Source organism: Cnephaeus nilssonii (assembly GCF_951640355.1).
Source record: "Cnephaeus nilssonii genome assembly, chromosome: 5".
Taxonomy (NCBI): Eukaryota; Metazoa; Chordata; class Mammalia; order Chiroptera; family Vespertilionidae; genus Cnephaeus; species Cnephaeus nilssonii.
Genome location: NC_137076.1, coordinates 31,061,548 through 31,089,312, shown reverse-complemented (window position 1 = coordinate 31,089,312; position 27,765 = coordinate 31,061,548). Strand labels below are relative to the sequence as shown.

The 27,765-nt window shown below is 51.2% G+C and overlaps 1 protein-coding gene across 3 annotated transcripts in view; it reads right to left on the bottom strand.

Annotated features, from left to right (window-relative positions):
• Window positions 1-27,259, bottom strand: part of AP3D1 (adaptor related protein complex 3 subunit delta 1) — a 41,782-nt gene extending 14,523 nt beyond the window's left edge. The window contains exons 1-17 of one of the 3 annotated variants that reach the window (XM_079771656.1): window positions 27,113-27,247; window positions 26,897-27,003; window positions 16,185-16,280; window positions 15,356-15,436; window positions 13,246-13,326; window positions 10,916-11,023; window positions 9,100-9,229; window positions 7,687-7,826; window positions 7,441-7,514; window positions 5,500-5,549; window positions 3,844-3,893; window positions 2,982-3,030; window positions 2,244-2,389; window positions 2,016-2,164; window positions 1,704-1,934; window positions 988-1,219; window positions 396-541 (exon numbers count right to left, since the gene is read on the bottom strand). In XM_079771656.1, coding sequence (XP_079627782.1) covers window positions 396-541; window positions 988-1,219; window positions 1,704-1,934; window positions 2,016-2,164; window positions 2,244-2,389; window positions 2,982-3,030; window positions 3,844-3,893; window positions 5,500-5,549; window positions 7,441-7,514; window positions 7,687-7,826; window positions 9,100-9,229; window positions 10,916-11,023; window positions 13,246-13,326; window positions 15,356-15,436; window positions 16,185-16,280; window positions 26,897-26,992 — 1,859 coding nt within the window. In that variant the 5' untranslated portion in view covers window positions 26,993-27,003; window positions 27,113-27,247. Of the gene's footprint in view, window positions 1-395; window positions 542-987; window positions 1,220-1,703; window positions 1,935-2,015; window positions 2,165-2,243; window positions 2,390-2,981; window positions 3,031-3,843; window positions 3,894-5,499; window positions 5,550-7,440; window positions 7,515-7,686; window positions 7,827-9,099; window positions 9,230-10,915; window positions 11,024-13,245; window positions 13,327-15,355; window positions 15,437-16,184; window positions 16,281-26,896 lie in introns of all 3 variants that reach the window. The other 2 variants (XM_079771655.1, XM_079771657.1) reach the window with 2 other exon arrangements.
• Between the last annotated feature and the right edge of the window lie 506 nt (window positions 27,260-27,765).

Sequence of the window (27,765 nt, the reverse complement as noted above, 5' to 3'; positions counted from 1 at the left end):
CCTGTGTGCCTGACCCTGGAGTACTTATGGCAGGGGTCACAAAGGATGAGGCAGAGTCTAAGGGACCCTGGAGCCTATGCTACACCTCACGGCCCTCCCCATATTCTGGGGCCCCCATTCTGGGGCTCACACCACCCCTGAGGTTGTGGGAAAGAGTTGCCAGCAGACCCACTTCCTGGGAGTGGCACCAAGGATGGAGACAGCAGGGCCCCACAAGAACTGGTGAGCTCTGGTCTGGCCTACGTGATGGGGATCCAGCCTATGGGAGCCTCAGGTACAGGAGGCCCTTTTCTCCTACTTAGACTCAGGTCCAGGCAGTGCTGCGCCCACCGCCCCTCTTGGAGCCACAAACCCTGTCCCCAACTCCATTTCCTCTTATGAGCCACATGGCTCACCCTTCGGGGACCGGAACCTTCTTCTGGGCCTTGGGAGCCACTGGGTTCAGCTCCCCGGCAAAGAGGGCGCTCACTTCTTCTGCCACTGGCACATCCTTGGCCTGAAGCTTCTGGATGTGCTTGACCAGCTGCAAGATGCAGGATGCCTGTGGGGGCCATGGAGGAGCTATGGATGAGTCAAGGAGCACAGGGCTCTGAAAGCCATCTGACAATCACAGGGTACTGCTTAGACCATGCAGGAACCCAGCCCGTGGAGGGGACACTCAGCTGCTTGTCTGGAGCCCTGCTGAGGACACCTGTAAGGCTCCACAAGAAGTCTTTGGCTGTGGAGCAAACAGTCCTGGCTCCCAGCTCCTTCAGCAGAGGTAAGTGGAACAAAACCAGGTCCACAAGCAAGATGTGTAGAAGGAGCCATGCCCAGACCGCCAGCAGCACTGTGGAGCTCTAACTTAGGGTTCAAGAGTGCAACCCACTGACCCTGAGTCTGCCAACCACACACCCTTAAATCAGATCCTATTTGTCCACACATTCCCCACAACTCTCGATGGGCTCCACCTGTGCCCCCTCAGAGGTGCTGCCTACTAGCACGTACCCGCTCTTGGACCTCCAGGTCTGCACTCTGCACAAACTGGGGTAGCCGCTCCACCATGAGCTGTGTGAGCTCCTGGGCTGCCTGAGCATCTGAGTCCTGCTCCTTCTGCTGCAGGATGGACGCGTACAGCTTCACCACATTCTGCACATACACGGCCTGGATGTGGCCTGGCAAAGTGGTGACCTTGGGCTGCAGCATGGCCTCCAGGGTCTGGTGGGGCTCCTGTAGATGCCTGATGGCAGGGAGAGGTGAAAAGAGAAGGAGGGTCATGAGCTCTGCTAAAGCGGGGGCTACTCCCAACCCCACCCAGCATCAGGGGTTGAGGGAGGGGATTTAAGGGACAAAACCATGGCAACAATGTGACAATCACAGAGTAGCTAAAAAGAAAAGAGGTAAGAAAAAAAAGGGAAGGACACCATTCACCAGCAAGAATGTGGTGATGGACAACCTGAAACGGACAAAGACAGGAAGAAAACCTGAGGAAAAAACCCATGCACGTGAGGATGGTCACAAAGCTTACAGGGACTTTTCCCTAATGGGAAAGCAGCAGTGATGCTGCCAGTGCAGAGGTGGAGCGCTCTGTGATGGGGAAACCAGGTTTGCAGACTAGGCTTTGGTGTGGCAGATGCCAGGGAGAGGACGAGTCTGCCGAACACGTTCCCTCATCCTTTCTTCTCGTGAGCACAGGCCCCAGGAGCCCGTTGGCGCCCACTCACTCTGAGAACTCCCCACAGATCCAGGCAGCGGCGTAGAGCACCTCACAGATCCCATTGCGCTGGGTGCTACTGGCCACCAGATGAGTGCTGTCGAGCAGCACAGACATTTGTGACACGGCGAACTTTCGGATGGCCTTCACTCGGATGGCCACGTCCAGCATCTGTGCAGCAATGAGGTGGCCGTGGCGAGTGCCTTCCAACCGGGTCAGCTCCACCAGGATGCTGATGTACCTGCAGAAGGGAGCCATTGAGACATGCCCACCAGGAGGCTGGTCCCTGTGTGCCCTGGGCTATGGATGCATGGGGACATACCATTCAAAGTTTGTGATGTGTTGGTAGTTGGACTGGCTACAGATGTCAATGATCTTTGTAAGCAGCTCGTCCCGGTAGGTTGTGCCCTCCGCCTTGTCCACGTGGGTCATCAGCTTCTTGACAATCTCCATCAGGTTCTTCTTAGACACCTGTGGGGGGGCCTTGTGAGAGAGGGGTTGGGCAAGGGAACACAGAGAATGACAGAACCGACCCCAGAGGGGCACACACCATTCCATACAGGAGGTCGAGGGCCCGCAGCCGGATGGACTCGTCCTTGTCATCCAGACACTGCAGAACGAGGTCTTTGTGGGCCTGCACAGACTTGGGGTGCGTTCTCAGGATCTTGGACATGGCCAACAGCCCCAGGTATTTCACTGAGGAGACAGTGAGACACGGTTAAACCTGAACACACTGCAAAAGGCTTCAGGGCTGACACAGAGAGAGGCCAAGTCTGTAGATGGCCTGCCACCTGGCCCTGACCACCTGGGTGCCCTGAGAACATGTTTCGCTGCTGGCCCCCTTTCACTGCACCCTCCAGAACACCCTTCAGGCCATGTCCAGCCTGAAGCCTGTTCTGTAAATGAAGATGAACTGGCACAAGGCCACCCGTTACTTAAATGTTGAATAAAGTCGGCTTTTAAGCTACAAGAGCAGACTATATAACTGCAAAACTGAAGACTTATTGGCTGTCCCTGCTCTAAACAGATCTGACCTCAAAAAGAGCAGGCAACATGCCGGGGCCTTAGAAGCCCTGGCCACCGCAGTCAGGCACTAGGCGGTGTCACTGGCTGGAATCTCTCAACAGAACACGTTTACAACAGAAGAGTGCACACAAGACCAGCAGGGTTGCTCCATGTCTGTCAGAAAGACATCAAGGAGCTGTGAGCTGCCATATCTAATTAATGACAAGAAAGTCTCATGCACCCAGCAGGAAAGCACACAGCTCTACAAAGGGGAGCGACTCACAGTTTTGGTCCGAGTCTTCTATTAATATCCTTAACTTCTGAACACAGAGCTGCAAACGGGGAGATGACACCGGTTACATCTCCTGAAGCAATGATGGATGCAGTGAACTCCAGCCTGCCCCACACCCCTATGAACCGGGGGCCTCTGCACACCACGGCCTCCCTCTGCATACTACGGAGCACCCAGTTGAGCTCAGGAGGACTGTTTGTAAGCACCACTGAGGACAGAGAGACAGTAGATACCCAATGTAGATGCATCTTACAGATGGGCAGTGAGAGCACCCACAGAAACATGCAAGGACACCCTGGCACTTTCCATGGGTGCTCACATGTGTGAGGACACAAGACAGCATAGCAATGCCTTCTAGGGCAAGGATGAGATCCAGGGACCTACTTACATGTTACTTATGTAATAAAAATAAACTTGAACCCCCAAAACAATGGAGTGACCATTGCAACGGTCCCCAGGCCACTCAGGGAGCCCATGGGACTCTGTGCTCCAGGGTGAACACAGCATTTACAGGGGTCACAAAGAAGATAGAGATCCAGGATGGGGGAGACCTGAGAACAGGGGACAAGACATAGGCACAGGTTCAGGTTTCTGCAAGGAGAGCCAGAGCTGCTAAAGAACTCAGAGCTGTACCAGGGCAGTCGAACAGGTATGGCCACTGGCTTGCTCCCTCCTAGGCATAGTCCAGGGTGCAGGACACCAGGCATGAATGATGGGGACATACGAGGGTGGGCCAGCATCTGTCAGATCACAGGAGCAGGAGGCTTCCAGGGCAGGGACACTGAAGGGAGAAGAGGCCCAGACGATGGCAGAGCCTCAGGACCCTGTGGCATGTGTCTGGCCCGGGACATACCTGGATGCTGGCACTGTGATTAGGCATGCCGGAGGACAGGGAGATGAGAACTGAAACAGACAACCTTCAGTTAAGAGCCTGGCAGTCTGACATCCACTCAACATGTCCAGTGTGTATTTGGGGGGAGGGACCCAACTACACACTGGACATGTTGAGTGGGAAATACCATCACATTGAGAACTGCTTGGCCCAGCTGGTGTTTGTGCAGGAGAGGATTAACACAGCAGCCTGACCACTCTCCCTGGGAAAGCAGGCTTGCAAGTGTGTCAAGGCTGGTCCTCAGAAACAGAGTCCAGGAACTGAACTAATGGTGGGGTGGGGGGCAGGAGAGGAGCACTCCCTGTCCCTAAACTTCACAAACCCATGGTTTATGTGGAGCACCTGCACTTATCCTGGAGTCTGGACCTTGCACATTCTGGGCAGAGGCGCCTGTGTGACTAGCCCCAGTGAGAACCCTGGGTGCTGGTCTCTGTGGTCAAGAGAAAATCAAAGCCCTAAGAGTACAGGCATCTCTGTCCAGGGTAGTTCCATAGAGCTCAGACCACACTGTCATGCCTGGTGCTCAGCACAATCACATGAGACACTTGGCCTCTGCAATGTGCCAGCCCCTGGAAAACCTGACCAAGGCCACTGTCCTCCCAGTAACCCCAATTGCTCCACCTATCTCCAGGGCCATCTCTGATCCTGCCATGCCCCAGCCCACCCCATCGACTTTCCAAATGTAGGAGACTACTCTCTGGGATCTGTGGTCACCATCTCCAGGCACTGGCCTGCCCTGCATGCCACCCCTTTCTCTCCGGAACTGTCATCAACCCTTAGGGATACTCATGGTCCAGGCCACACAGCTACAGGCACGAAGCACAGACTCTGGGCCAGCTTCTGTGATTCATTGAATTGAAGGTTGCCCATGGGTCCAGGATGAAGGACCACGAGACTGCTTCTCAACAGCTTTGGGCAGGGACGGGCAGAGACAGGCAGGCAGTGCGAAGCTGAGTCCCCTGAGTCTCCATCTCTCACTGCCCATCTGTAAGATGCCCAGCTATAGCGACACATGGTTCAGACGTCGAACCAGGAGATAGCCAGCTGGCCCGGGAGTAACAACTTGAGTTCCAACAGATACAGCGGGGAGAGAGACTGTAAGTCCTCAATGGTGTGAACACCCATCAGCAGCGTTCTGCATGGCCCTGGGCCAAGTCCTGACCCTAACAAACGGCTTCTCAGAAGACCTTCTCAGGAGCAGCCATGATTGCATTGCACAAAGTCTGTGTTGTGGATTCCTACACCTAAGTACCTACAGAGTGCGACTGTAATGGATGGGACAAAAATAGCAGGATTGGACACTGGAGGCCAGTGAGGGCAGTGGACTCTGGCTGTGACACTTCCCATGGGGCTGGGAGTGGTTCAGAGATGGACTAAACATACAGCACTGAGAGCAGGTGGTAATCGGGTGGAGAAGGTTGGGAATCTGCAATTCTAGGTGACCTTGTATACATTGGCGGGGGCTGGGGACGGCCATCAGGGACCAGCCCGTCCCAGGCTTCATCACCAGGATGGGCACTCTCTTGTCCCACCTGAGACCCCATGAGGTGGTAGTTGGGTAGGGCCTCCCACTAAGGACAGCCATCTGTTTCAGAACCAGGTAACTGTGGTTCTTACCTGCGATGACAGTGTTCACACATTCGTAGAGAAGGGACATGGCAGATGTGCTGGAGAAGGAACAAAGAGACGTGAGAACAGTGATGTGCTATTCTGTGAGACACAAGTAGACCCCAGTGCACTGCATCTAAAAATCATGTCAGCAATGGGTCGGTGACAACTAAAGTTGGAAAGTCAAATCGGATATGGCTTCACCCTTTGGCCTAATCCCCCCACTCTCCCTGCTCCAAGGTGGGGCTAGGGTGAGAGTTCTGGCTCTTGTCCATGCTCCTGGCATCTGGTATCTCTGCCTGGTCAGTGAGGCCCAGAGGCTGCTCTCTCACCTCAGTCATCAGAATGCTCTGAAGGACAAGAGCATCCCATCCACTCACCACAGGCAACCTGCAACGCTCCCTCCACAGGAGCCTATTCCCTTAACCTTCCAACTGTGCAACATCCATGAGGGAAAGTCAAATTCCCCACTTGCTCTGGCAGCACAAAGACAATTCTACCAGTCAGAACACCACTGCCGGTTCTACTGATGGAGGAGCCTGAGGGGCAGGCAGACATGGCCACACACAGGCGGGCAGATCATAGAAGTCCGTGGCCCTAACACGCGCCCCACCCCCACCCCGTAGGGAAATGTGAGCACAGCCAAGACCTACAACTAAGGTGGAGACCAAGTGCATATACTCAGCTGATATTCTCACAAGTGATGCTCTCCAGCCTAATCACCCAAACCCCAGAGTATGGAGGCCGCATGTTCCAGGAGCAGGGACATTCAGAGCCAGTCCACATCCCCAGTCACATGACTAATAGCTCCTTGCTAATCTCTGAAAACCACAGCTATGATGTAAACTCCATGATTGGTTATTTATATAAAACCCCAAAAGTCCCACGCCCAGACACCTGTTGTACCTAATTATCTTGGAACACCTGATTGGTTTATGCAAGAGTAGCCCAAAGCCCAGGGGATGTCTTGAGGCCTGGACCTCATGGGGAGGAGCATGTGGCTATGATGAGCATGGGGAAAAGGCATCCAGCCCCAGCAGAGGGAGCCACAAGCTATGGATTGCTGATAGCCCAAACAGGGTACTCAGGGCCAATCAGAAACAGAATCTGACACTGTCCTGCACTAGAGATTGGGAGTTGCAGGAGATCTACCTAATACATAGACACAAACCCAAAAAGGCAGCCAAATGGGGAGACAAAAACAACCCCCAAATGAAAGAGCATGGATACCCTGACTACCACTGACTGGATCGCTGTAAGATCAGAGGGCTCCTCATCAATAAGGGGGCAGGGATCTTCAGCAGGCTGACCATTCAGTGTGCAGGGACCCTGCTTATTTATGCCTGGCATTGAGCCCATCCATCACCTCTGGGAACAGCTCAAACCCAAACCCTTGGAGCCCTCACCACTATCACTTTTCAGAGAAAATGACCTCATGGCTCCAGTTCCTCCTGCTGCCCACATCCACCTCACTGGGGGACTCTGGCAGCAGATCTACTGAACCACCTGCCATTTGGCCCCCCAGGATTCAACTGCAGGCATCTTAAGTGGCATGGCAGCTCTTAGAACACAATCTGACAACAGACAAACTAAAAACAACATGGTCATTTAAGGCCTTCACCATGATTGCCGAAGTCCACTAAGACCAAGAGGCTGAGTGAGTACCTTTCTTCATTTTCCTTTGTTTGTGTTGTTTTAAAAGCCCAGCCTGGTCCCAGGAGGGCCAGCAGGTACCGAGGCATAGTTTTTCATCTGCAGCAAAGTCACAATGTGTGTGTTTGCTTTTCCATCCCAAGACTTTCCTTGGGTTTACTCCTCCCACATGTCGACAGTCTCCCAGGGAGTGCAGGCTTGCCCACAGCAGGTGTGCCAAGGACAGGTGTGTGTGTGTGTGTGTGTGTGTGTGTGTGTGTGTGTGTGTGGTACCGGAGACAGGCCCCTGAGGCTTACCTGTGGATCAGGTTGGTGAGAGGCTCAATCAGCTTCTTGCCCAACCTTGGCTCCAAGGGGGTCAGAGCACCAAACTAGGGGATGAGAGGCCCAGGTCACAGGCAGCAAGAGTAGGATAGGCACATTTGGGATTCCATACAACCATGCTGACCAACTCTAACCCCCACCCCCTCCCAGCACTGAGAGCTCCCAGGATACCCCCTGGTCTTTCCACACACGAGAAGGAGGAAAGTTGGGGATACTTACGAGTTTGATGATTTTAATGAGGACCCAATTGTTTGTCGAGGAGGTCATTAGCTTGAAGAATAGTGGGGCCAGGGAAAGGTAGTTTTTGGGGTTGCGTCTGGCCAGCTCACAGATGACATTGACTGCTGCCGACTGGACCCCTGTGAGATCAGAGGGGCTGAGCATATGTGAGGAGCAGATGGCCCCTTCCCAAGATCCAGCTCCCCCTCCCAACATGTGGGAATATAATGAAGGCCATCTGTACTGGCCAGCTCCGCAATCGAGGAAGGGCCAAAAAGAAACTGCACTGAAATGTGACCCGGCTGTAAATAGCTGGCATTTTTATCTCACACAGCTCGTGCACGAGCACGTCTACCCTGCATGCCCTGTTTGCTTTGTTTTCTGTACTCTATACAACCCTGTGCTGCAAAAGTTTGTGTTGTGGAGACTTCACCAGTTGGCTACCCACAGTGCATACACAAGTTCTAATAAACTCATGTCTTTCTCAGCCAGTCCTCCAGGTTACTTCTTCAGAACCGACAAACAATACGTTGAGGCACTTTACATAACAGAGGTCCTCATCACTAAGGGATGGGAACCTCAGCAGGCTGGCCATGCTGTGTGCAGGGTTCCTGCTTATGCCTGGCACTGCACCCATCACCTGTGGGCAATGCTCAAAACCCCAGTCCCTTGGGGCTCTGACCACCATTGCTCCCCAGAGGAGAGGACCAAAGGCTGTGAGGTGGGTCCCCGTAGGATCAAAGTAATCCCTGGAACAAGATGCCCACCACACGAAGTGACTGGACTTCCCCTCAACCTGACGGCAACCACTCTCGCCCCTAGCCCACCATGTCTGCTGCCTTGGCTGCTATTTCTCCAGCCAGAACTTTCTACACCTATAATTCTCTGTGATGCACAGCAGATTCCCCGAGAAGCATCGGAACCCACAGTGGATTTAGAAAAGCTAGTTTGCACCTGCTCAGCCCAGACACGGAAGGAGTGAGAAAGTAATGGGAGGAATGAGGGCTGGAATTAGCCCCCCGGTGTAGGATGGGAGTCGAGGCATTGTAATAAACGTGTGACTATTAATATGCAGACCGACAGACAGGCCCCTGCCCAGGGTGTTGGTGTCTGCTGAGGGTCTAGGAGATTGACTCCCCAGCAGCATGGGCACACTGAGTGTCCCAACCTCGGTTTCTAAATCCCACACCAATAAATGGGACTAGGGCTGCTTGGAGACATGGCGGATTCCAGGGCTGAACCTGCCTCTTGTGCCGGAAAGTAAAGAGGTGAAGGGGAGGATGCGTTTGCAGAACAGGGGTCCTGGGACCTAGTGTCCTCAACTCCTTCCTCACAACATCCTCCACCAGGTTCTAGATACTGGAAAAACGCCACAACCCAGTACAATCCTCATCTTATCTCAAATCAACAAACCAGGGTCAGGGTCCTCCAGCTTCTCTTTCAGGCGGGGGAAGGCAGGGCGCAGAGACTCAGGGTACTTCAGGAACACCTTGTACATGATCAGCACAGCCTTCTTCCGGATGTATGGCTTGGTGTGTGACATCTGTGGGAGCAGAGGGCCATCAGGCTTCTCTCAACACTATATCCTGTGCACCTGCCCTGTACACCTGCACTGCTCACCTACCACACCTCCTACCCATGACTTACCTCCCCACACCTGCCCTGCTCACCTCCCACACCCACTACTCATGTCTCACCTTCCCACACCTGCATGTTCACCTCTCACATTGCCCTGCTCACGTCCTATGCCTGCCCGTGCCTCACCTCCATTTCCCAAAGGAAAACCCTCTCTCTAGCTTCCAACCTTCAAACCCCACCAAGCCCAGGTATCACACAATAGTGTGCTGGGTGGGATGAAAACCTGTCTCCCTGTGTCCATGACCCTAGGCTTGACCTCCAGAGGCCAAGACCCTCCTCCATGGACTCACTGAGGAGCTGGTGGGGAGATGGGGGCAGATAAGGTGAAAAGAAGTTCACACTGGAAAAAGAGCCTGCCCATCAATGTTGGCCTCAGGTTATCCAGGCTGCCAAGACTTGTCCCTAGACCAGGATGCTGAGGAACGTTTCCAGATTCCCCTCACCTGGGCCTCAGTCTGCTCTGTGCCTCCACATTCCATAGCCCTGGAGCTCTGTCCTCCTGGGACTATATTCCTGCCATGAAGGCCTCTTGGCCCAGGTGGGCACACTCATCACCTGTCAAGGCCCCAGGGAGCCACCCCCTAAGAAAGCTATCCCAGACCCCCATGACCTGGCACCAACGTGCACCATAAGCAACTCACTAACACCCCTCTGTGGGATCATATTACTGTCACCTGGTCTGAGTCATCATACTTTCTAAAAGCACCAAATAGTCAATATTTTTGGCTTGATGGGCCAAAGATTTCTGCCCAACTACTTGGTTCTGCCTTTGAGCTCTGAACCCACTATAGACACCGAGTAAATGAATGGCAGGGTCACGTACAGATACAAGGATTTACAACAGATGACTGTGGTGTGCTGGCCCCTGATCTAGAAGCTGACTGCACTGACAGTCCTTGAGGTCATGAGCTGAGGCCTGCCCACCAGCAAGCACAGCAAACAGGCTGACTGTGTAAGGCCAGAATTACCTTTTGATCATGTGGCATTAACATGATCAAAAGAAGTGCGTACACACACACACACACACACACACACACACACACGGAGTTGGAGAACTAGTGCACAGTTAGTGTCTCTGAGGGCCATGATTTCTAGGAGGCCATCCATAATTAGAATGAACTTCCAGACACCCCAGAGATCAGAACTGGTTGGGGTTATGCCTTTCAGATCAAATAAACTGTGAGAAGTCAAACTGTAAACAGACAGAAACAAATGGCCTTAGGGGTGGAGAAAGAAGATAACCCTGACCACACTGCTTGTTGAGACAACCGATACCATCACCTATACCTCAATAAGAGAGTAACTGTCAGGTCACACACTTGATCTCAAGGGTGAAAGACCCTCAGCTAGACCACACCTGCCAGTGACACCCCCCCCCCCCCCCAAGCAGAACTATTTCAAAGGAGCTGAAGTAAGAATTTGAGAATGATAGCGGCCACCAGATGATGAAGACGAAGACAGTGACTCGGTTTCCCTCTCTCATCCCAGGGATCCAGACCTATTTCCATATGCCTGAGTGTTCTTAGTGTGACCATTTAGCCTCAGTTTTCCAGGCATCCATGAATTTTAAATTGCACACTCACAAACTCACCAGTGTCATGATGTCGTTGGCCAAGTCTCTGGCAAGATCTGGGGTAACAAAACAGGACAGTCCAGTCAGTGCAACCCCAGTGTCGTACTGGCTCGGGCTGCTCAGGTCCTGGAAAGAAAGGAAGAAGGGTTAGGGGCATGCGCCAATCGTGCATCACCCAGGTCCCCGCCGTGCCCCCACCATCCCAAGGAGTAACACAGAGCAGCCAGTAGTTATAAGAGGAGGGTTGCACCTCACTCCTGGCATAGCCCCATGTCCCAGGGATGTGACTAGGGCTGAGCTCCCTGCCCTTGAACCCAGGGCCGAGGAGATGGTGTGGCCAGCCAGTCCCACCCACCCACTGGGAGCCCCTCTACGTCCACTGGGGTGTCTCCCCTTCAATAGCCAGGGATCATTCCTCTGGGCCCCTCCCCAAAGCAGAAAGTTAGACCTATGCCTCATCCTCGAGGTGAACAGGAAAACCAGCCACAAAGAACAACACATACCTAACCCCATGCCCCCACAATGTCACTCACCTGCTGCCCTCAATCTCTAGTTCTAAGACCAACCGCAGAAGTACCTCATGTTAACATTAGGAAAGTATTCTTTTTATATCACAAACTTGTTTTTGTGGAGACGTTTTCTAAGGAACCTCTCAAAACATTTTATATGTGCATATATGGTAAAAAAAAAAACACAAAACAATACTAATGCATTTTAAGAATTAAGCTTCTAGACTATGCTAATAATATAAAAATTACTGGCTTTTAAAATCCACTCCAACCAAGGCTGACGAGATAAAAACACACCAGAACTCACAGTACAGAACTCGGTCCCTGATTGGCGGACTTTCCATCTCAGAGTGATTCACAAAGGGCCAAGCAGAGGGTGGACACTATGGAGAAATGCCACGAGGCTTCTCAAAAATGGAGGATTGGGAAGAGGACACTGGTGGGCAGGTCTGTGGCAGTCGTGCTCAAAAGTCTCAGGTTCATTTAAAAAGGCATGCACAGGGACTGCCAACATTGGGGCTGTGAATGGAGAGGAATGGCAGTGGCAGACAGGGCTGGGGCTGCATAAAGAGAGGACCCTGTGAGTGAGGCTGAGATGACAACAGGCAGAGGGGGCAGTGGTGGTGGTTAAAGTCACCAGCCTAGATGTTACTATATCATCTGCTTTCTTACGAGGACATTCTCAGGCTTGGGCCATCTCCCCAACAGAGTGGATCTAGGTGACCTGTCTCTAACACATCTTAATGTGAATCGGTGACAAATCTCTGTATAAATCAAGGTGGTAAGGTTGTGCAGAGAGGGCCAGCAGGAAAACCAAAACTGGGCCTCGGCAGGTGGGCTGGTGTTGGGTACCCAGAGCCCCTCCACCCTCCTGCAACCCTCCCATTTATGTCCCAACATCCTACACCCAAAGTGCTTCTACAGTGCTTCCCCTCCTCCTCTCCAAGGCCACTACCAGTTAAGCTTGCCCCTCATCACCCCAGGGCATCTGATACCCAGCACTGCTGCGCTACCTGGCCCACAGCCACGCATCTCCCCCCACACCCCAAGCCCTCAAGAACTGCAAGCGTAGCAGTTAATTTCTCAGACCCACATCTTATCCATGCCAACACCAGTACCTAGCTAGTGCCAGCACAGCCAACCTGCCTGCTCACAGTGTTCACGCAAGAGCCCATTCCTAGGTCACCATGTGGGATGACCAGAGCTCATGAGTGAGGACATTCTGGCTTGGACCAGAGTCACTGAGAGCTGGGGCTACTGCCTCCAATGTGTGGTTTGGGGCCAGGAAAGGATGACACCCCCTCTGACCACAGGAAACAAAAGATGTTCAAAGTACTGGGGCCAAGGAGGACATTTTTTTCAGTCAATGGCCTTCAAAGCCCATTTCAAAACAAACTTACACATAACTGAAATATAAACACAGTATGACTCAAAAGACATAGTGGGAAACCAGCATACTGGGAAGGGCATGCAACCTCAACAGGCACTCCTGTTAAGAGGGACAGGACTGGAGAGAAGAGTGACCGTGAAAGGAGCCCTCCAACGCCAAGAAATAAAAAGAAGAGGGCAGTCCAGCAAGCTTCCACCTCGCCCTCTTGCCCAGGCAAAAAGGCAGACCTGCTCTGCCATGTGTGGGTGTATCTTGGGAATGACGTGACCAAGGGCAGAAGACTCTGCTTGATAAGAGAACTGTGTGAGATCTCGCTGACCTTAGTGCTTTCTATTCACATGAAAGTGACAGAAAAAACAGTGTTGGAGAACAGACATTCATGTAGGGACCCAAACGAACCCAGCCACAGAGCCAAGGAGACCATGGGGCCTACAGGAAGGGCAGCCTACCTTGCGAATCTGGTTTGTAGTCAGCATGATGACATCAGTCCCTTCGTGAAAGCACTGGGAAGCAGCAAGGTAGCCAATGCGCTGTTGAATTGGACAAAAGAAGGCATCAGAGGTGAGACGAGGGGACCATGCAGTATTCCTAGAGGCTCCTAGCCTTTCGCCTGATCTTGGCACCAAGCAGCCCTCGGCCTGAGGGTCACAGGTGGGTGGGCACAGGGAAGTCATTCAAAAACCAAGCTGGGAGTCTTTAAAACTCCAGAGGGAGTATATCGTCTTTGAAATACGATGCTCCTTTAAGGTTTGCCAAACCATGGAGTCCTGTTACTAATGCTACCTTTTCACTTGTCAGCCAGGAATTGCTTTTATGATCTCATGCAGTAAGTCATCCTAAGCACTGGTTTTCTTAGGATTCAAATCTCTCAGCTAGGCTGATGCAGCTACCTTGTCACACTCTCACATGTATATGATGCTTTAAGACACATGCAGAGCACCACCACAATTTTGGCAAGTGTAGCATTTCATTTCAAGAGAAGCCAGCAGGCAGGACGACCATGTTCTTTAGAGGGAACCTGGGCTTGATCACAGCAGAGACTCACAGGCAGTTGCTTAGGGCCCCGGGGCTGGAAACACTGCCTGGTTGGTGTGCATTGTCATCGAAAACTGAGCCAACTCAGGAAAATTCCAGAATACCCACAAATGTGCCAGGGTGTGAAAATAGTTTCTCAGAATATGTACTAATACAGGAGACATGTTTATGTTACAACTAGAGGCCTGGTGCATGGATTCGTGCACCAGTGGGGGTCTCTCAGCATGGCCTGAGATCGGGCTGGGGATGGGGCTGAAACTGGCATCCTAGATCCCTCAAGGGATATAGCAGTGCGCAAAGCAGCAGGTGGCCGGGGAGGAGCCACTCCCGCTCATCTTGCCCCCCCCCTTCATCCCAGTCAGCTAAGCATCTGCCCCTCCCCCCCCCCCCCCCCCCCCGCATCTCCTGGTCTGCCACACCCAGCTATGGAGAAGTGGGTCCCTGGGGCTCAGAGAAGTGGGTGAGTGCCCGAGAGGCGCCTGGGGCGGACTGGGGAGTTGTGGTAGCTGCATAGCGTCCTGCAAGTCCTGGGGTGGCTCCAGTCTGACAGGAGGAGACGGGTGCTAGGGACGGAGTTCATGGTCTCTTTTTTTCCTTCCCTCCATCCCTCAGTCCTGGCTGCCCGGGAGCACGCAGCCAGAGGGGTTGATGGGTGTCAGGGGTGCTGCACCTCTGGAGCAGTGGAATTTGGGCTGATGGCCCAGCCTCCCAATGCGAACTGCAGCTCAGCCCCACCTGCTTGCAATCTTTCACAGACTCAATTGCCTGTTTCCTTTTTCATCTGCCCAAGTTGACTGCCCCCCGATGGTCAGTGAATGTTATAGCAACCAGTCGCTTAGGCTTTTATATATATAGATATCAAGTGAGAAGAAAACAGTGTCCCAAATTACTCACGAGTAGTATCCCTCAGAAAATGACTGAGAGCACAGGACAACGTGATGAGTGATGGCCTCTGGGTGACATAATCAGTGCTTGTTTTCTTGAAGAGTAATGAATTCATTTTAATTTGTATTTAAAAATATATAACCAGCCTGGCTGGCATGGCTCAGTAGTTGAGTATCAACCTATGAACCAGGAGGTCAGGGTTCGATTCCCAGTCAGGGCACATGACAGGGATGCAGGCTCGATCCTCAGTAGGTGTATGCAGGAGGCAGCCCATCATTGAATCTCTCTCATCATTGATGTTTCTATCTCTCTCTCCCTCTCCCTTCCTCTCTGAAATCAATAAAAACATTAATATATATAGATATAAAATCAATCCTATAAAACCATCATTTCACTTAAAATTTAAAGAAAAATATTATGTAAATAGCATTAATAATTTGACAAAATCTGGAAGTGTGATGTTTGAATGGCTAATCTGACTAAAAGAGGTAATTATTTTTTTATTTTGTTTTTTTACAGTGCAACCTCTGTCCATAGGATGAACCTCAGGAATGCACAGGGGACTTCCCCTTCTCCACCAGGGACCCGCTTTGCCCAAGTCCCCATCACCACAGGGTTCAGGCTCCAAAGCAAGCTCACCTTGAACGTGAACTTGGAGGCACTCATCACTTCTATGATGTTGAAGGCAGCCCAGCTGATGTCGTATCCCAACATTTGCAACTGTTGGGAGAGAAACAAGTGACTCACAAGCCTAAACCCTAACATCCAGCATCCCAGTTCTCAGGACACATGCCACTCACACTCTGAACACGCAGGCTTACCCAACACACAACCCGGGGAATTTCATTTTTCCTGACCAGTTAAATCTTCATATTAAAGACTACAGGGACGGAGTAGTAACAAACACTATAGGATGATGAATGTATGTAGCTGAAATCACAGCATCCTGTGTATTGGTTAAAATTCTCTACAATGATATTCATGAAACCTACATGACTCTGACCAAGAAAGAGGTGGGGGCTGGCGGGTGCATGGCCTAGGCTTCCACAACAACCAGGGACCACAGCCAGATAAGGGACACTGCAGAAAACCCACCCAGGATGGTCCAGAGCTCCACCCACCAGGCTCCTCAGCACGGCCTGAAGGGGAGTGAGGCTAGATGGGTCCGGGGCTCCACCATGCTCTGTGCACCTGATAATCATTGCTCACCTCTCCCTTGACTCTTAAGAATTAGCCCTGTATGCTGGAGGCCAGTGCCTGGAGCTGATGGCATCAATCAACGTTTGGCAGGTGGACAAGTGATGGACCGATGGCGGGATGGATGGACAGACAGAAAAATGGATGGACGGACAGAGAAATGGATGGTGGACAGAGAGATGGAGGGATAGATGGCTTGGTGTTGGAGTTGGTAACAGCACCAGGGGTGCAGGACAAGGGCACTGTGCAGAAGCGCCGCCTGAGCACTCACATACGTCAGCTTGCAGACGGCGTTTGCTTTGACTGCGATGTTGTCCTGTTTCAGCTCTTGCTTGATTTCATCAATGCACTGAGAGATATACTTTGCCTAAAAGGAAAAAAATTTTTGAGAAATTATGAGTGCCTGGCTAAAATAGTTACAAATAATTATTTCAGAAAGAAGCCAAACCCAAAACAAAAAACCACAGAGCATTTGATTTATGTGAAAAGCCACATAGCATTACATTTATGTGATAAGTCCACAGCAGGCAAATCCAGAGAGACAGGTCCTAAAACTGGTTTGTGATAGTGGCACAACTGTGATATACTAAAAACCACTGAATTTTAAAAAGCCATTTCATTTTGGTAAATATTTTTTTATCTTCACTGGAGGACATGCTGAGGGAAGGAGAGAGGGAGAGAGGGATAGGCAGAGAACAGAGAGAAACATCTATCGGTTGTCTTCTATACGTGCCCTGATCAGGGATCAAAACAACAACCCAGGCATATACCTTGACCAGGATTGAACCGGCAACCTTTCGGTACACAGGATGACACTTAACCTACTGAGCCACTCTGGCTGGGCTTTTTAAATTTTTTAAAAATTTACTGATTTTAGACAGAGAGAGGAAGGGAGAAGGGAGGCGGGGAAGAGAAACAGGGAGGGAGAGAGAAAGAAACATCGACTTGTTCTACTTATTTATTAATTCATTGGTTGCTTTTTGGATGTTCCCTGACTGGGGACCTGAAACCTTGGAGTATGAGGATGATGCTCTAACCAACTGAGCTATACTGCCAGGGCCTAAAAAACCATTTCATTTGGATAGAATGCCTGTGATTCCTTCACCATCCTCCTCCTGAGGGCAGGGAGGGCCAGGGGAGTGCCAATGGAACAAGAGTGGTTGGTGAGGGGGAGGATGGGCCAGGCCCTGCAGCTGCCCAGGAACAGTGTCAAGACGCACAAAGCATAGTAGGCCAGATTGTGTTGGGGCTGTGACCAGCATGGAGGTACAGATAAGGAGCCAGGCTGGGGGAAGATTGGCTGTGAGAAGACCCTTCTTCCCTTAGGAACCCAGGAATCCAGTTGCTCCCAAGGAACTGGGCATCAACCACACTCAGCCAGCTCCTCCCCGCCAAGCTCTCCAGTCTCCTCTGAGCATGTCACATCAGGACAGCCTCTCCTAAAGCAGCACAAGCTTGACTAAGCATCTCTGTCTGTGGCTTCCTTGCCTCTCTCTGAGCATGATGTCAGGATCATCCAAGCTGCAGCAAGCATCAGTGCTTCATTCCAGTTCTACCATGTGCATGTGGATAACACTGTTTCTATCCATTCCCCCATGGACACTTGGATTTTTCTCACTTTTTGCCTCTTGTGAATAGTGCTATTATGGTCATTTGTGTACAGGTGTTAGTGTGCACGTATGTTTTCAGTTCTTTTGGGTTTCCTTGCTAACTCAGAACATCTCCTAAAACACCATTCAAAAAGGTTATACCTGGCCCTAGCTGGTTTGACTCAGTGGATAGAGGGATAGAGCGTCGTCCTGCAGACCAAAGGGTCCCAGGTTCAATTCCAGTCAAGGGCACGTACCTTAGTTGCAGGTTCCTCCCCAGCCCCAGCCCTGGTCAGGGCTCGTGCCAGAGGCAACCAATCAATGTGCTTCTCTCACATCAATGTTTCTGTCTTTCCCTCTCTCTTCCACTCTCCCTAAAAATCAATGGAAAAATATCCTCAGGTGAGGATTAATAAAAACCAAAAACAAACAAACAAAAACACACACAAAAGTTAGACCTGAAGCAATACCAATCCACAAGGTCCAGAGCAACTGATGTACCCTCTGGGAGCAGCATGGCACAGCCTCCTATCACCCCAGGAGATACGCCATGGCAGCCCCAAACAGAACTGAAACCTGTGGCCAGGCAAGGAGCAGTCACCATGGGTCAGAATGCGTCTGTCCAGCACTCCATGAAGTATGAGGAGCCCCCGTCACCAACAATAGCTTGTCCAGCTGGCGGCAGGATTCCATGTTCCCCTGCTGCACCATCTAGAGAGCCTGCCTCCCAGAGACAGGGCAGAAAGCACGCAAAGCAATAGCAGACAGCGGGCTCCTGTTCCACGTGCCCCGCGTGTAACCACGCGTGCTCCAGGCTCAGCTCTTCGAGGGTAGCCCTAGGGACACCTGCCATTCACATGCCACCCTGGACCACACTCTGAGACCCTCAGCCACCAGCAGTCTCACAGGGCAAAGAACTACTCAAGTGCCCTCAGCCACAGAATATTTTATGAATATTTTATGATCAAGAGTTGGTACAATGGAACAACTGTCACCATATCTTTCCAATGGGCTTCAGATTACTAAATCCTGCTCAGGGGACCTCAGCTCCCTGTCCCTTCACACAAATGACTCCTTCCTGCCCCCTGGATCAGGATTATTAATGATTTAAAAGGGAAAGAATAAGACGACAATCACAAGTGTTGGAGAAATCAGCCACACACAGTGGATGGGGAGTGAATAGTGCAGACGTTAATAGAAGACAATGTAGCTCCTCAAAAGGGTGAGCACAGTGCCCACTCTCAGGTGGACCCCCAAGAACACTGAAACAGGTGCTCAAACATACACTGGCACCCGAATATACAACCTGTGACGGCCCCAAAGCAGAAACAACCCAAATATTCACTGGCTGATAATACACAATGTGGTTCACCTGCCTATGGCAGCTTTCAGGAGGGCTGGGCAGGGTCCACTTCCGGTAATGTCTGAGCAGTTCCCACCAGACTAAGGCCCCTACAAACACTGTTCTTTTGTGTTTTTTTTTTTAATATATTTTATTGATTTTTTACAGAGAGGAAGGTAGAGGGATAGAGAGCTAGAAACATCGATGAGAGAGAAACATCGATCAGCTGCCTCCTGCACACCCCGCACTGGGGACATGCCTGCAACCAAGGTACATGCCCTTGACCGGAATCGAACCTGGGACCTTTCAGTCCGCAGGCCGACGCTCTATCCACTGAGCCAAACCGGTTTCGGCTACAAACACTGTTTACAACAACTATCCAGACACACTGGAGTACAAGCAAAAGCACTGCAGAATGTCCTGTTCTTCATAGCTTTTATATTTTTCTTTTTTAACATACTTTTCATTGATTTCAGAGAGGAAGGGAGAGGGAAAGAGAGATAGAAACATCAAAGAGAGAGTCACTGATGGGCTGCCTCCTGCACACTCCACATTGGGGATCGAGCCCTCAACCCAGGCAACGTGCCCCGACCAGGGATCGAACTATGACCTCCTGGCTCATAGGCCAGTGCTCAACCACTGAGCCACAGCAGTGGGGCCGTAGCTTTTATCTTGAGTGCCAAGCAGAGAAGCTGAGATCCAGGGAAAGACTTGTGTCCAAGTGGCTTCAAGAACCAGAGCAGAAAAAAGAAAAAGAAAAAAGAACCAGAGTAGTGTTTGCGGTGAATAGGGCCACTGAAAAGTGAAGAGGGAAATCCCAGAGAAGAGAGATGGGGGTGATTCCCACATTCTGAATATAAAGTCCACACAAATCTCTGGCTGACACCACAACTATGCACTCATGGGCACATTCCACACAACCCAGCCAAAGCTAGAAAAATAAACATTACACAGACCTTGTGGCCCGGTAAGAGCGGCAGAGTTGTAGTTTCAGCCCAGATGAATTAACTGCCCACTAAACAAAACCTTCTCCCCACAGAATGAATAATCCTCAGAGAATACAACAGAATCCAGTCTCTAACAATGTCCAGAATACAATCCAAAATTATTCAAAATAAGCAACAGGAAAACTCAACAAGAACCAATGAAGACTGGCCCTGAGAGAAACAGGATAATGAAATTCACACACAGATTTCAGTTCAGCAACAGTAACAATGCTCTCATGAAACACAAAGAAAATGCACTCACAATGAATAAAAAGAGTAAATCTCAGCAGAGGAAGTGACAGAAAATAACCAAATGGGTGGGCCATTTGAACCTGAGGTAGCTCTGTTGTTCAGGGACCTATCACATGGGCACGCATGGCCAGGATGCTCCTAAATCTCCTTCAGACGCCAGTCTTTACCCCAGAACCTAGAAGGCAGAGAAGGTACCCGAGGACCAAGACCCTCCACATCAGCCATGGACCAGCACCCCTAGAGCGCAAGCCTGAAGCCCCAAGGAGGTGCATAAGACCACTGCTCTCCACCCCCACCCCCACACGTTGGCAGGGCACCTCCTTAGGCACTTCCTTCCTTTGAGCTGGTCACCAGAGACATATGGTTGGTTCTGAACGAGATCCAAAATCTTCAGAAGAGCACATACCTAATGTTAAGAAAGAACCCCCTCAGCCCCCTGGCAAGAGAAATATGTGTTAACACATGATGTGGACTTCAATTGGCAAGCCCAGGCCCTTTTGGCCTTACAAGAGGCAATAGAAGCACTTCTAATACATCTCTCTGAGGGTGTCTATCTCCTCTCTCTACATGCTGGCCAAGTTACTCTCTTCCCAAAGGATATGCAGCGGGCCAGGAGGATCTGAGGCTTCAGGAAGGGCTCAGTTAAGCTGCCACCTGCCCTTGAATGATACCAGGGACTGTCTGGAGCCAGGATCAGATCCATGAAGCCCGAGGTGTTGTGTGGACTTGCTCTGTCTGAGTAGAGTGTGCATGTTGCTTTTATAATTGGTGTTTTTTTTTAAGGAGCAGACTGCAATGGCTTTCCTTTGCAACAGAGGTTAATGTATAAGAAAATCAACACAGGCTCTAGCCGGTTTGGCTCAGTGAATAGAGCATCAGCCTGCGGACTGAAGGGTCCCCGGTTCGATTCCAGTCAAAGGCACATGCCCGGGGTGCGGGCTCGATCCCCAGTAGGGGGCCTGCAAGAGGCAGCCAGTCAATGATTCTCATCATTGATGTTTCTATCTCTCTCTCTCCCTTCTTCTCCGAAATCAATTTTTAAAAAATCTATATATAAAAGGCTAATATGCAAAGTGTCCCCCTCAGAAGTTCAATCACTCACTATGATGTGCACTGACCACCAGGGGGCGGCACAGAATGAAGGAAGGCCCCAGCCAGCAGCCAGAAGGCCCCGATTGGTCCTGATCGCTGGTCAGGCCTAGGAACCCAACCTGTGCAAAAATTGTGTGCACTGGGCCTCTAGTGTGTGTGTGTACACACACACACACACACACACATATATATATACTAGAGGCTTGGTGCATGAAATTCATGCGGGGGGGGGGGGGGGTCCCTGGGATAAGGCCTAAACCGGCAGTCGGACATCCCTCTCACAATCCAGGACCACTGGCTCACAACTGCTCACCTGCCTGCCTGCTTGATCACCCCCAACTGCCCCCCCTCTGCTGGCCTCTCTCTCTCTTTCCCTCCCCGCTCTTCCACTCTCTGAAAAAAGCAATGGGAAAAATATCAAGCCCTAGCCAGTTTGGCTCAGTGGATAGTGTTGGCCTGCAGACTGAAGGGTCCCGAGTTCAATCCCGGTCAAGAGCACATGCCTGGGTTGTGGGCTCAATCCCTAATAGGAGGTGTGCAGGAAGCACCAATCAATGATTCTCTCTCATCACTGATGGCTCTATCTCTCTCCCTTTCCCTTCCTCTCTGAAATCAATAAAAACGTATTTTTTTAAAAAAGAAAGAAAAAATATCAAGTGAGGATTAACAAAAAATAAATAAGAGGAAAAATAATCTGCTTTAGCCGAAACCGGTTTGGCTCAGTGGATAGAGCGTTGGCCTGCGGACTGAAGGGTCCCAGGTTCGATTCCGGTCAAGGGGATGTACATTGGTTGCGGGCACATCCCCGATGGGGGGTGTGCAGGAGGCAGCTGGTTGATGTTTCTCTTTCATCGATGTTTCTAGCTCTCTATCCCTCTCGCTTCCTCTCTGTAAAAAAATCAATAAAATATATTTTTAAAAATAAATAAATAAATAATCTGCTTTATACTCACTTAAGAGTGCTAAATATTTATCTAAAAGTTATGTAAAGCTAAAGTGAAGAATGTGGGAAGAAATTATATTAATCTTTTATTTCTATACAGCATTGATGACAGAAAGAAAAATATTACTCCTCCTCTTACAAGAAGAAAAAAAAATTGGTCGGGATATACAGACATAATTTAGATCCAGAAAATTATGTAAAAACATAAATTAGAATTATTTTAATGTTTAAGATAAATGGCTTTTTATCATTGACATTTTTTAGAAGAAACCAGAGTTGCAAACATGGTTACAGTTCTCACACCTCAGCCTGTCCCATGCCAATTTACACTTCACCACAGGGCAAATCAGCATTGCTTTTATTGTGACAGAACTTAATTTGAAACACAGGATACAAATATCTTTCATAGATGAACCCCTCAGAGCTGCAATAAAATAACCATTTCAACCCTGGCTGCTCAGGAGAGTTCCCTGGGGCACTTTTTAAAAGATCCAGACTCCAGGGCCCCCCATGGACAAGTGGTCAGGATCTCTCAGGTCAAGGCCCAGAGAGTCTATGTTTTTACAAAGCCCTGCAGTGGATTCCAAGGTGCTGGCAAGCTCAAAAGCTACATTCCCAACATTGTCCAAAGTCCTCAGAGGTAGAAACTCCCAGTGTGAACCACTGCCCTAGAGCCAGGACATAGAGTGGAAGGACACAGGGACCCATAGGTCTGGGGGAGCAGCAACAATATGAAGAGCCACAAATGGCCGTGCTCTTGGGGAAACTGGGCAAAGTGCATGGGTAAGAGGAGCGTGCAGAAGGCTGAGGGGGCCCTTGTGAAACAGGAAGACCACCAAAAGGTCCGCAGTGGTGCTCAGGGCCCTGTTCTGGGAGCGGCCTCATCTGTGAGATGGGCTTTTAAAAAAATTTAGAATTATCTTGTGGGGTTTTGTTGTTGTTATTATTCTGAATTTATTTTTAATTCTAATTGGCATACAGTAATACATTAGTTTCAGGTGTACAACATAGTGATTCAACATTTACATACTTTACAAAGTGACCACCCCATAAGTCTAGTTAACATCTGACTCTACTCCCTATGCTGTAACTGCATCTCCAGGACTTATTCCATAACTGGCAGGATGGACTTTTCCAGCACAAGTGGGTACAGCCCAGGGCTGGTGTTGTTTAAAGTAGTGAGCAAGATGGTAGCAGAAGAGCAGCTGGAGGCTACCGTGGTTCAGAGGGACAAGGGGCTGTGGCGTGGGGCAATGTGTGTGTGACTGCAACACTTCAGGGGCTTAGACTGAAGGAGCAGTGGCTGTGTGGAGCTGACTGGGGAAGGAAGTTAAGACTCAAAGGCCAGCGAGTTGGTCCGTGTAAGTCTCCTGCAGCTGCTGCAACAAGACAGGTGTGACAGAGCTGGTCCTTCCAGAAGCTCCAGGGAGAACATCCCAGCCTCTTCTAGCTTAGGAGATGGGGAGGACCCTGGATTCCCCACAGGCCCCAGTGTGATCACAGAGGTCCTTATAAGGAGGAGGCAGGAGGGTCAGAATCAGAGAGACAGATGAGGCTGTGCTGCTGGCTGTGAAGATGGAGGCAAAAGGAGAGGCATTCCTCAGGGAGGCTCCAGTGTCAGTGTAGGCTTCGAAAGTTGGTAACAGGAAACCAGGTCAGTAAACATGGGCAGAAATCCAGGCTCCCCCACCCCCGCCCAGTAGTAGCTGACCCCAAGATGGGGTTAAATGTGCCTAGATATTGCTGAGGACAACTCCTGTGGCAGGAAAGAAGAGGGAGCTGGGAGGAGGCTGTGTGGACCTGGCCCTGAGTAAAGGGCCAGGGCGGAAAGGCTGGATGGAAGCAGCTAAGGAAAGGTCAGCAAGTCACCTGCCTAAGTGGCCCTGCACACAGTCACCAACTGGGAATGGCAGCACGGCCTGTGGAACACAAGGTGATGGACTTCGAAGCTGGGCCCCTAGTCAATTAGGCTCAGTAGCTGAGGTCTTAGAGACGTCAGTGCTAGGGCTACCAAGGGGCACAGAGGGAGGGCTCAGGAGCCTTGGGAAGTACAGGGAGCTTCCAGGAGACAGGTCTGAATCGAATTCAAAAGCAAAGGGAAAGGGAGGATGACTAGTCACTGGGTACTCAGCCCCAGGCAGCAAAGCAGCAGATGCAAACACAAAGCTTCCCAAACCTATTCTACCCAAACACTGAGAGGTACCTGCAGAGCTTGTGCCCAAGGGAGTGAACTGCAGCCCCAAACAGCAAACAACTGGACCACTTCATGCCCACCCAAGGGGGGCGGGCTAAATAAACTGATGGGAGGGTCTTCCTATGCTCATAGAAAGCTGTCAGTGAGATTGTTAATTCACAGGCAAGTCACAACAGAATCTTAACCTACACTCAGAAACACCCACAACTCCTATGCAGAGAAAAGTCTTAACGAGACACAAACTGATTTACAGGGAGAAGTGTCCCCTTTTACTTAATAAACACTGAGCTTATTACAAAAAGGTATAAATTTAAGCATCCAGAAATGTGTAAATCAGGCCTATTTTGGGGACTTGTTTTAAGAAATTGTTTTCCCTGGTAATCCAATACATACACACATGTACACACTGAGTAGCATAAACTGAAATAAAAGGTTCAAGAAACAATTATTCTGTGTACATGAAGTCTGGGGTTTTCTCGTTTCTTCTTCTCCTTTTCTGAAGTATAACCCTTTAAATTGAATTATAACCCACTAAAGGGCTACAGGTTGAGGACTGGAAATAGCCAGGTACATGACTTCATGGGGTGTTCTGGTGCTCACAGAAGCCTGCATTATGTTATTCACTGCATCCTTATCAGCACCGTCAAGGAGAGGAGGCAGTGTTGCACCCACTTTACAGATGAGAATCAGGTTAGGGGCTCTGCCTAGGTCACTCAGTTAAACAGGCCCAAGAATTTAAGACTAAAATCTCCTAAACTTCATACAAGCTCCACTAACTTACCCTGCCTTTCCACGCAGGTTTTAAAGTCGCTGCTAAACCTCATTTCTATGATACTGCACAGAAGTTTTAAGCTAAAATCTATTATAAAAAGTAACCTTTTGGGGGAAAACTATTTCTGCTGCAGAAAAGCACAGTCAGAAGTCTCAGCTGGGGTGTGGTGGGGTGGTAGGAAGAGCCTATTTTAGAGAGTGGGGGGACTAGGAGGGGAACTCAGCAGTCATGGGCTGCGCTCCTACAGGGGCAAAGATAAACCGTCAGGAGTCAGAAGTGACACCTCGAGATCATAACTATCTTCTGATGACAAAACAACAGCACCCAGATGCTATGTCCTGCCAGGAATTGCCCACAGGCCCAGGGCAGAGCCCACTCTGAAACCTGTGACGTTTGAAGACTTCCAGCACCAGCTTGGCCCTGCGCTACTTAAAAAAATGCTTCCACCACTACCCTGGTTTAATGGATCCCAAGACTGTGGGGAAGGCGCTATTAATTCCCACCAATTTCAAATGAAGAAACCAAGGGTCAGGGTACTGCCCAGTGATCTGCTTAGCCACTGCTCAGTAATAAAGAGCAATCAACTAAACTACTCCTTCAACTCAAAAGGAAAGATCAGGATAGGAGTTAGCTACACATTTGTAACCATTGCCATTCGGGAGAGCTTTCCAACAAGATGCAAAACACAGTGAAAGGTTACGGAAATGAACGAAAATAACCTAATCACATTTCAGTGAGATCACACCTATCCTGAAAAAGTGCCACAGAGGCAGAAACTCAGGCTCCCAGCAGAAGGACCTGGGCTGAGGGCACAATTGCCTCCCAGCAAATTCAACTTCCTTGCACCTCCTATTCTGTAATGCCCGACTTCCTCGGCGCCATTGCTTGGAAGGCCGGTTAGCATCTGGTAGCGGCACCTGCACAGTATCAAACAGTTGCTCTCCTCAGGGCACCTTCTTTCTCTAGCCAGGGAAGCAGGGGCTTTCTTTAGTGTCCCATGTGTGAGGACCTGCTTGGGCCTTTTCCATGAAGCCAGCGTTCTGGTGACCACTGTCCCCGTTCCTCCTGAATTTAGGTCACACAGGTTGCGGGGGAGGAGGAAGGAAATGATGCCCCACGGTTACAATTTTACTTCTGGAAAACCTTTCCTTCCCCTTGGCCTTTAGGCTTCACTATTCCAGGACCCCTCAGCAGCTTCCTTATTTTGGCCTGGGACGCCAGCTGCCTCCGTCCCTCTCCCTAAGAGGGGAGGACCCAGCTTCCCCGCCCCCCTCCCAGCCCCCGGACCGGGCCGGGTAGGTAAGAACCAGTTCCGGGCCAGGCCCCAGGGAGCGATCTGGACACGCGCTAATCCCCTTACTCCGGGGCTGCCCGCGGACTGGAGGGTCCCTCCACCAAGAGGCCTGGGGCAGGTTAGGGACTCAGTATTTTGAACAGGTGACCCAGACACACAAGATTGGAGGGCCGCCGCTCGGGGCGACCCGCGAAGTCTCTTCCGGGGTCACCGCGGGAAGGGGGAAGAGAGCCCCAACACCAAGCGGGTAAACTGAGGCTCTCGAAGGGAGGCCACCCAGTGGCAGGTCCCCCCAGGCAGAAGGGGCTAGAAGGGGTGTCGGAGAACCGCGGCTTGGGGACCTTCGGGGTCTCGTCTGGGGCCGCCTTCAGCCCTCGGGAGTAAACTGAGACTCTGGGAGGGAGCGGGTGTGCGGCGCCCAGGCCGGGGACAGGCGGGGCTCAAGCTGGGAGGAAGCCTCGGGACGAGCCGCAGATCGGGGTCGCGGGCAGGGCCGGGCCAGCCGCGCGGCCGGCTCACCTCCTCCTCCTTGTGGTTGCGGATGCCGCGCACCAGGTCCTGCAAGTTCTTGTCGAACATGCGGTCGATGCTGCCCTTGACCATCTTGAGGGCCATAACGGCGGCGGCCGGCGGGCTGGAGCCCCGGGAGGCCTGATGCCGGGTGCCGTGCGGGGACCCAGGGGCCGCCCTTGCCTCCCGCGGAGCGCTGTGCCGCCGGCCGCCACTGCGGGGCGGGCAACCAGGCCAGGCCTGCGGCGGTCCGGGGCGGAGCGGCGGCAGCGGCGGATCTGCTGGGCAGGCCGCGCTCCCCTCCCCTCACGCTCCACGGAACTTGCAAATGGCGGACAAGATGGTGGCCGGTCAGCTGACAGCAGGCTCCGGGGCCGACAGCCCGCCCCCGGAAGTCCCACCTTCCGTGAAGATACCACGTTCCCACGCAACACCAGGCCGCCCAGTGGAAACGCGGATAACGCCCTCGGAGCCTACTTAGCCCCGCCCGCCCCGGCTCAGGACTCTTCCCTCTTATTGGTCAGTGTCCCCGGAGCTCCACCTACTTCCTGGTGTCGGGTAAGGGCCAGGCTCTAAGAAAAACCTCCCAGTCCTGCCCCTTCTAAGTGACAGCCGTGGGCGGGGCGCCCACGTGGAACTTCTCTGGCAAGTTCCTGGAGAAGAGTCCAGCTCTGCTTTTTCTGATTCTAAAAGCTGACGCTACCTGAAACTTGCAAACCCGACGCTGCGGTGAACAGATCCTGCATCTCCTGCACTTCTCACAAAATCCTGTGATATGGGCAGGACAGGTGTAACCATGGCCCAGAACTAGGCAGTCATTCATTCAACAAACATTTTTGTTGTTGTTAATCCTCACTTGAGGATATATTTCCATTGAG